At 35.8% G+C, this 9,806-nt stretch overlaps 1 protein-coding gene across 1 annotated transcript; it reads left to right on the top strand.

Annotated features, from left to right (window-relative positions):
• Positions 1-8,942: 8,942 nt before the first annotated feature.
• Positions 8,943-9,806, top strand: LOC110027860 (transcription factor bHLH30-like). Its single transcript, XM_020729474.1, has 2 exons — positions 8,943-9,216; positions 9,298-9,806. The coding sequence occupies exons 1-2, from the start codon at positions 9,061-9,063 to the stop codon at positions 9,733-9,735; spliced, it is 594 nt and encodes a 197-aa protein (XP_020585133.1). The 5' UTR covers positions 8,943-9,060; the 3' UTR covers positions 9,736-9,806.

Below are 9,806 nucleotides of genomic sequence, written 5' to 3'. Positions count from 1 at the left end.
AAACTTATAATTTCTGCCGCGGCATGAGGTTTCACATTTCAGGCTTTTACAGCTCAATGTTTTTAATTGTTTATAAAATCTTTTAAGCGCTGTTAGCTCTTCTATTGGGGGTAGACAAAATGATGCTCTTGCTGGTTCCAAAGGGGACTGAAACTAGGAAAGCTTCTCCCTCGTCAAACTGAACTACTGTACTAAAAAGTAACGACTATTTCTGCGCAGTGTTCTTTGAACTCGTAAATCGTGAGATTGATTCTCTTCTTCGGTTCACATGTACTCCCCCACCTAAATCTTCAGTTTTCGTCGTTAAAAAAAAAAATTCATAAAAACTTGCAGAAGATACATGACGCGTTGAAAGGCTGATGAGAATTACTGTACTTATATTAATATGAATATTTTTCTTTTAAAAATGTCAAATATCCATTTATCATGTGCATTTAGGCCCGATGATGAGAGTCCGCATAATGTGCATATAATTCCAGAGCCCCCGCGTCAAGTGTCTATAATTCTAGAGCTCCTGCGTCACGGTGGGATCGAACCCTTGACTGAAGGGGACTTACAGTGACCCTGCCACCAACAGGCCAAGTCTTGCAATGTATCATTCAAAACAATTACAACATATGAACTAACTTATCAATAAATATAAGATGCCATCTCAATTTTTTTTTCTAACTCTTATATTGGGTGTGTGAATCCACATACAAATTTGTTGAGAAATTAGGACAAAGAAACTCAAGAATTAACATAACAATTAAGAGCGAACACAAGGATTTAATGAGGGTCAGCAATGTGACCAAGTCATCAGGAATAATGAGTGACGACTTCTTTTAATTTCTTGAAAATAGTACATCCCCTTAGGGTTATAAATACAATAGATATATATATATATATATATATATAACTAGTGTACAATATGCAATTACAAAATTACTTTTTATCGTACCGCAGTGGTGTTGTCCCCGCACCCCCAACCCAATTAACGAGACTCTCCTAATTGAACAGATGTTTCTGCTTCACTCCGCCTCAACATTTGTCCCTTATCTGATATATGAGCCCACCTAATAAAATTAATGTCCATAACTCATGTAATTTGGATAATGGAACAATATGAGAGCGTCTGAAACCCTATGCTTATGAAGTAGATTTTACTTAAAAATGAGATTTTTTTTTTTTTCTACCAATCCACAGTTTAGGTAGTCCCATCAAATTCCTCACTTCAGGTTAATCAAGTGAAGTATCAACAAATCAAGCAGAGTGGCGTTCAACGTTCTCTTCTATCACGGTTTAGGATAACATCATGATGTGAACAAAGACATGAAACGTCCTATTCCTTGTGACAAATAAAGAAGAGACCAGAGGTAAAAACAAGCTGAAAACCAGCCGGTCTCACTACGAACCACCATGCCTTTTCTTCTCCCTCCAAATATCCGACGTCATTCTCGGCTCGGTTTACAAGTCCCACGAGCTGTCCCGGTTCATCGGTACCGGTCAAAAAGAAGAACCGGCAAACAAATAAAGAGAGAGAAAAGTAGTGGGCAAAGTGTTTACACCCACAAAAAAAGAAAAAAAAAAGATCTTTACATCCGTAACACACTTCTTATGTATTTACATATATAACATCTTAAGGTCATATTTACATGCATATCACTAGTCTTTGATATCATATTAAAAAAAAACATCAACTAGGGGAGTAAGTAAATCAAGCCAACTCATGAGCCAGCTTGAGCCGAGCTCGATGCGTGGCTAGTGAACTGAGCTCGATGAGTTAACAAACGAGCTCAAGCTAGCCCCGACTCGACTCTTTAGCTTGTGAGTCGGCTCATTTAAAAAAAATAACATAAAATATGCTTAAAATATATTAAATTTCAAGATTACTTTATCTTTAAGACATTAAAAATATTTTTAAAAAATATTTAGTAATGTATATTATGTGATATTTTATTATTTATTTATTATTCTCGTTGGCTCGCAAGTCAGCTCAAATCCGTAAACTTAATCTCGAGCTCGAGCTCGAACTCAAAAAAATTAATAAAGGTTGGGTTCAAGTAAAAAATGGCTCGAGCTCAACTCGAGCTCCACTCATTTGCACCCCTATCACCAACATCAACTTCTTAAAGTGAAATATATTTTTTATAGCACCAAAGTCTGTTATGTGTAAAATTTAAATTTCAGATGTCAGATTTGTAAATACATAAGAATTCTGTGATGTGTACAAAAATCTAATAAAGCTTGAGTTCAAGTAAAAAATGGCTCGAGCTCAACTCTAGCTCCACTCATTTGCACCCCAATCACCAACATCAACTTCTTAAAGTGAAATATATTTTTTATAGCACCAAAGTCTGTTATGTGTAAAATTTAAATTTCAGATGTCAGATTTGTAAATACATAAGAATTCTGTGATGTGTACAAAAATTTCTCCCAAAAAAAAGGAAAAAACAGGCCCAGCGGCAGATCACAAACATGACAATTCCGGCACTAACCGGTCCCGACGGAGCAGCGGACAGCGGCGCAGCCGGCTCAGGCGCGACACTAAAGGGGGTCGGCCCGGAATCGCCATGATTCCTCTTTGTCCCCGAGAAGCCAAAAAGCCGCGGCTCGAAGGCCGAAACCTCCGCCGCCGCGCGGCGTTCCGCTCCTCATCGGGAACATCATTCCGACCACCTTCCCAGCGTCCAGCTCAGCCCAGCATTTCTTTATGATTTAACCTTTTGTTGTTCCCCAAGTCCTATTTACCCGAGGGTAACAGGAAAAGGTTTCGCTTGTGTAGACGTTACCCCGAACATGGTGGTGGGAGGATGAATAGTTTAGTTTTGAAAAAGATTATAATTTATTTATATTTTTATTTTTAATGAATATTGATGCGTGTCAGAAAATTCGCAGCGGTAGAGTAATTGATTATTGTCTTAATGTTGTACGAGAATTCTGCACACACTCAGATGAAAAAGAAAAAAATAATAACTACTCCAGAAGTTTTTACGTGAAAAAACTCGTAAAGGGAAAAACTACAGAGAAAAATCACAGCATCTCTCATGAGAGAGAGGAGACTCTATTGATAGTGTTTTGGGTGCAATTAATGCAGGAATATAAATCATTTTTATCGGATTTATCGGACGATACGGAGTTCGTACAGTGTTTACTAGACATTTGAGTGTCTTAATGATGTCAGAATTTAGTGATTTTGTGCTCGTTGGATTCATCTTGTCGAGCCGCTCGATTTGAGTATAAACTTATCATATTCGACAACCCATTAATCCTACAAATTTGTTTGGAATAATCTAAGTGTGGTTCAATGACTTGATCTGGGCTTGATTTGACTCAGATTGGGCTAGTTTTCATATCATTAGGTCCGTCTCATCAAGCCGGTTAGTTTGACTATAAATTTGCTAAAATTAGAACTTTGGATGACTTTTTATCGGTTTGAATGTTTCTTGCTTAAAATATCGTATCGAGATTTGTGTCATGTCTCGAGATTCGAGCCAGATGATGAAAATTTGTTGATGGCGTATCAAATATAATTTTTCAAATTGTGGCAATCAGACCAATCCTAGATCAGCTAAACTAATTTGATGTTTATTCATATACTCAATCGATTTTTGTTTAGGAAAAATCCAACAGTTGAAGGAAAGTAAATTCCAGCAGTTTGGTGGTATTATGATCCAAGATTGTAGGAAAGCAAATTCCAGCAGTTTGGTGGTATTATGATCCAAGATCGTGATTCGTTTAAATACGACCTGTGGAGGGGGGCTGCTGGAGGCAAGAAGAAAGGTCGCGACTACGGGCTCGGTCTCAGGCGTTCGCCTACAATGCTCACCTCTCCACCATGATTCGTTTAAATACGGCCTGTGGAGGGGGGGTGCTGGAGGCAAGAAGAAAGGTCGTGACTACGGGCTCGATCTCAGGCGTTCGCCTACAATGCTCACCTCTCCACCAGTGAATCCATGACAAGTACTTCTGTTGCACAGGAGGAGGAGGATTCTTGACTGGTAGTTGCATTTGCCTCCGAGATGGAGACTTGATTCCCCCATATGAGGTCGGAATTGGAGGCCAATATGGAGGCTAAGTTGAAGGGAATTTAGATGTATGAATTCTCACATCGGGCAAAATAGAGGGGGAAGCATCAATTGGATGAGGAGGATGGTGATGATGGGCTGATCGAGGATGGTTAATGTGTTTTTTTTAACATTTGTATAATTTTTTTCTTAAAAACTTGAACTTATTATTTTTTTTGGACACTTATATATGTATGTATAATTATACACATTTCCTCTATTTACCTATTCAATTGGAAGTTCATTATTGCGATTTTAATCCTACAAATGTTTGGATTGATTAAACTATGATGTAGTTATAGTTTTTTTTTTGTCGTGTCAATTTCAAATGTGAAAATCATAACTATAAAAGAGAAGATTTGTTTATTTTTTCGGATGCTATAGGTTTCCGATAACTTTTCATTGGTCTGTTGACGATTTATTAAGCAATTATCGCGATATCCGACGACCTATATCGTCGGTTATATTACTATTGCCTAACTGATGCGAAATTGATGGACACTACTTCTACATAAATCGACAGACGTTGGAATTGCCATCGGTTTTCAATATATTGATAAATATTTTTGCTGTGTTATATAAACAAGTCGGTAACTCGTCGGAAAATCAATAACCCATAAGTTATTTTGTATAAATCGACAAAACTTGACCATCATAAATGGACTAAATTTTTGTAGTGCACTAACCTTATAACAATTACAAATTTAAAATATCCTAACAAATCAACATAAGAGCACTGCAATAAAAAATAATCTATCTCAAGAAATCACAATAAAGAAGTTTATAAGAACTTTTGGAAAAGGAGATTCATTTACTCCCATTTGGGGGACTTAAGTTGGAATGGTCAGCCGCCCAAATCAGCCGTAAAAGCTTGCCTTCCATTACGGGAATTTGAAGATTTTTAATTTTTATGAAAGTTGCTTATATAACGGATGACAACACCAGATCAAATAAATTGTGGCCGTTCAAAATGACAACAATGCTGGTTTCTTAAATTTATTTAAACTAATATTAAATAAATCAATATATCGTTAAGTTAATTTTTTTAATTTTTTCAAGTTGTGTTTATCAGCATAAATCAAGCAATTGTATTTTTCGATACTAATTGATGATAATGGGTGCCAAAAACAAAATCAACTTAAAACTTTTCCTCTACAAGATGAAAGAATCATACATTTATTTCACATACAACAATTTTTCTGAATGTTAAACATAAAAAATCAACTTTTATGTTCTCCTTGCTAAAGCCGGTAAATAAAACTTGATAGAAGGCCACCAACCACCATCAGTTAGTAAGCACTAGATGTTTGCTATATAGATTGAAAGTGGAAATTTGTGCCAAGCGAAGGATGCAAGCCAACAAATGTTAGTCAAAAAATCTTGGTTGACAAACATATGTTGATATTAGATATCGAATAATGTTAGTTGATAGATGTTTGGTGGGTCCACAAGCACTTTGCGGTCATTTAGTAACTCTATAAGAATTCATAACTCCAAAAATCTCTATGATTTATGAATGTGTTTGGCATATGATGTGAAAAAATAAGGTAATTTTATATGAATTTATTTATTTTGAAGAGAGAATCTCATCCTTGCAATGGGTTATGTCAAAAAATTTACTACTATTATTAATAACAAGTAGGCCAAATAATGCTCTTGATTTGTCAAAAAGTGATTAGAGAATACTAGCACTAGCCTAGCCTGATCACAGTTGATCATACATGCGATCAAAATGCTTGTTTAATAGTGAAATAACAATTTCTAGCACCTATGAAGTCTCTGACTAAAAAAAAAAGACAACATTTTAAAGTTTTCAATGTCACAAGTACAATTATATTAATAGATTAAAATCCAATAATCAAATTATCTAGAATAAAACTTAAGTTCTTAGGCCATATTATATCATTGCGATAAGTTAATGATGATTCGACATATGTTTGGAATTATTAGTTTGTTCGTCTTGACAAAAGCAACAAATGCTGTTGGGAATTCATCTTTTGTGTGCCTATGAAAACAATAATAATTTGAAGGTGTGGGAATAAATTTAGAATTTATAAAAAATGATAATAAAAGTCTATCATTTATATAATAAAAAATTCAATAGTAGTGAATGGCGTCATGATTTCCTTGCAAATCAAGGTTTTACTAGTTTTGAGAGTTCTGTTCTTTATTTATTTTTTCTTGACAAATTGCAATTAAATTATAATATTTAGTCATGATTCATTAGCTCAAGACAATTGCACATTGTGAGGGAAAATGTATATTATATTGATTAAAAAAATGGTGGGCATGTGAATCAATACAATTGGCTGTAACAACCCTACAATGTTGATATTGATTTTTAATGCTCATTTCTATAGTTCTGCAATATTCTCTTCTATTAAGACAACAAAATAAGACAAAAAATTATAATCACCTAACTTTTGATATTCCTTATTTAATTTTACACATAAAATGACTACTATTTTACACTAATCCTTCAATTTCACTTTTCATGAAGATAATGACCAAATAAATCATGTATCACCGTTAGAAATTTGTATTTCATATTACCCATCATTCGATGAAAGACAACAATCGACATATGTTACTTGTCTATCCGAAGAGCAAGAAAATAGTGTGTTCATTATGGCCAAAATGTCAACTTGTGATTTATGCTGGTCATCCATATTCTAGATTGCTGGGTCTGCCCTCCTATTTGGAGAGCAAGCCAGTAACTTCTAGCAATCCTTGTCAACTACCATTGAAAATCTAAAAAGTGATTGCTTTATGGCATTCATCAAACCATCAATATTCAATATTTATCTTTTAAACTGCATGATTCCTTGTTTTTAAAGTAAATAAGCCAGCTAGTTGTACATCATCTTTTAAACTATGTTGTTCATAGTCAACCATTTTTCAACATTTCCCAATTACTGCTACTTGACATCTTTCAATCATCAACATCTAAAGTTCAGCTTGTTGATCACCCAATCTTCCCTCATCATTTTTAACGTTCCCTATTTAACTTCTCCTACTATTCTTTGACACATGCTAGCAAGATGTTATGACAGTTAGGTCCCATGAATTTTTCATCTTTTTATTTAGAAGATCTCCGCAATCTTTAATTTTTACTTTTATTTTCTAGTATGCAGCTCTATTCAAGAAGATAAATAACTGTTATTTGGTAAATTGAATGCAGCTCTAAAATATTAAATTCAAGAAGATAAATAACTGTTATTTGGTAAATTGATATATATTTTTCATTGTGATTGATGTTTCAATATTTTATCCTGCTTGTCTGAGTGAATGTTTTTGTTTTCTTCGATGAATATTTTTCTTCCTGCGCCGCAGACCCAATAGAAAAGGTGATTATATAAAAGAGTTATAGCGTCATGAGTGGGGAAAAAAAACAAGAAGAAAAATAGTTGGACAAACTTCATCAATATATTAAGACAAGTAACACGACAAGTTAGGTAGACGTCTTCATACGTGTTTATTTGTCCTATTAGGTCGTCTTTAGACAGTATTTCTTTTCCATGGAATGCATACGGTCGAATGATCGTTTAAGAAGAGCTACGAAATCATCAGTAATATTTCAGTTTTCGTATATATATATATATATATATATATATATATATATACATACATATATCTAATATTAAATTTTATGCATTATTATTTTGTAATTGTAATCTTCTTTAAAAATGACATGGTGAATAATTAATATATTTAAAGGAAAGTTATATTGTACTAAAATATCTCCTATAAAATCATAACAATACCATTAAATTTGCACATATCATATCCACACCTAATATTTATTTTATTCTTCATGAAATGTAACTTAGGGCGTCAAAAAAGCTCATTTTTTATGAACAAGTCATATTCAACTCATTAAATAATTCAGATTCAAACAATCATTAAATAAGTAAGCTGAATATGAATATGTTAATTTTTTAGCTCGCTCAGACAGTTAAAAAATTTTCGTCAGGACAACCAAACACCAGCGGCCACCCGATGACATATATGGGAAGATAGCCGCTAGTGATTGGCCGATTAGACGTGCGGTATCCGGAATATTTTCTCTTCAAACAGCACGTTTGCAGCGCTCAAACAATTGCCATTTATTCCTAATGGCTCTATTGCCTCATAAATCATGACCACATCTCTCAACCGATTTAAATTTTTTCATTCTAATATTATTCGGAGGTGTTATGAAAATGCTGGAGAAAGAAAAAAAAAAACAAGTGAAAACTTAGCGGTGAGGGCAGTACATTTCTTAATAAAAACAAAAGACCAGACGGTATGGACAATACCAAAAACAATTATAAACTAGCATCTTCAATTATATTCAAGTAATTATTTATGCTTTACAAACAATATTTTCAATAATTTTTAAACAAAAAAAATATGGGCACAATGCTCGGATTAGATCACGTGTACAAATTTCTTTTGTCCGATTTGAGTCCAATTCCCTCGCATCAACAAGATTACCTTCGTTGTTTCTCAATGTACTTAAAGCCGCATGTCAAGTCATCTTATCCTGACAAAATAAGTAAATAGAAATAAATAACTACATAATATAAATAAGATAATTTTAAAAAAAAATTACATAAATAATTTTTGTGGAGCAAATTAGTCCCACCAAATTGGACAAACTTCCTATAACAATTCAGCAATTAGGAAGGAATTCCTCATGGAGTAATTATAAACACTGCATTAACATTGAGATTTGTAACAAAAATTCTTTAATCGGTAATTACTAAAGTTTCCTAATGCCCTCTATATATAATTACACTTTCACAAACAAACCCACAAATGTAAAATACCATAAAACGCAGTCCCTGTTCGAAAAGTCACCCGCCGCCCATCGCCTACTTAAACCTCATCCAACAAGCAAAGCACGTACTCCAGTGCAAATCTCACTCTCCTTTACTCGTATATCCCGTTCTTTCCCCTCTCCACACGTTCTCAACCTTCTCCTACGTCCAAACTACCCTTGCGATAAGTTGCCCCTTCATACCAAGATAAAATGGAGACCGATGGCGCCGCCGTACTTCCGATCACCGCCTCCTGCTCTCCGGCAGCGCGTTCCTGCAGGAGCCATAGTGAGGCCGAGCGCAAGCGTCGTCAACGCATCAACGGCCACCTCGCCACACTTCGATCCCTACTCCCATCTGCCGCCAGAGTATATAAATACATAAAACTTAAAAATTCTTTTTTTTTTCTTTTCATATGCTAATTATAAATCGGTAATTAATTTTTATAGATGGATAAAGCAACGCTGCTCGGGGAGGTGGTGAGGCACGTGAGGGAGCTGAGGGGCATAGCTGATGAAGTCGCGAGTTCATCGGTTCCCTGTGAGGGAGATGAGGTTGGCGTTGAAGATGAGATGGTGGAGGGTGGTTGCGGGAGGGTGAGGGCGTGGGTGTGCTGCGCCGACCGGCCCGGTTTAATGGGGGAGCTTAGCCAGGCGGTGGTGGCGGCTCGAGCGAGGGCGGTTCGAGCAGAGATGACGACAGTTGGGGGCCGGACGAGGAGCGTGTTGGAGCTGGAGTTGGTGGGAGGATCAGCGGCGATCGATGGAGAGGCGCGGTCGGCCATCCGGGCTGCGCTTCGAGAAGTTCTGTTGGACGATCGGAATCGCTCGGTTGACCGGTTCAAGCGGCAGCGTACATCGAACCGGTTTGGAACCGCCGCGCTTTGAGATTTGTTTGTGAGCCGGGCTTCGGTTGTAAAATGTGTGTAATGTGGGGCAATTACTTTGTTATGCATGGT

The sequence above is a fragment of the Phalaenopsis equestris genome, unplaced genomic scaffold (genome assembly GCF_001263595.1).
Source record: "Phalaenopsis equestris unplaced genomic scaffold, ASM126359v1 Scaffold000455, whole genome shotgun sequence".
In the NCBI taxonomy this organism is placed as follows: Eukaryota; Viridiplantae; Streptophyta; class Magnoliopsida; order Asparagales; family Orchidaceae; genus Phalaenopsis; species Phalaenopsis equestris.
The sequence above is the reverse complement of the archived record's forward strand: the minus strand, read 5'-3'. Positions and strand labels throughout refer to the sequence as shown.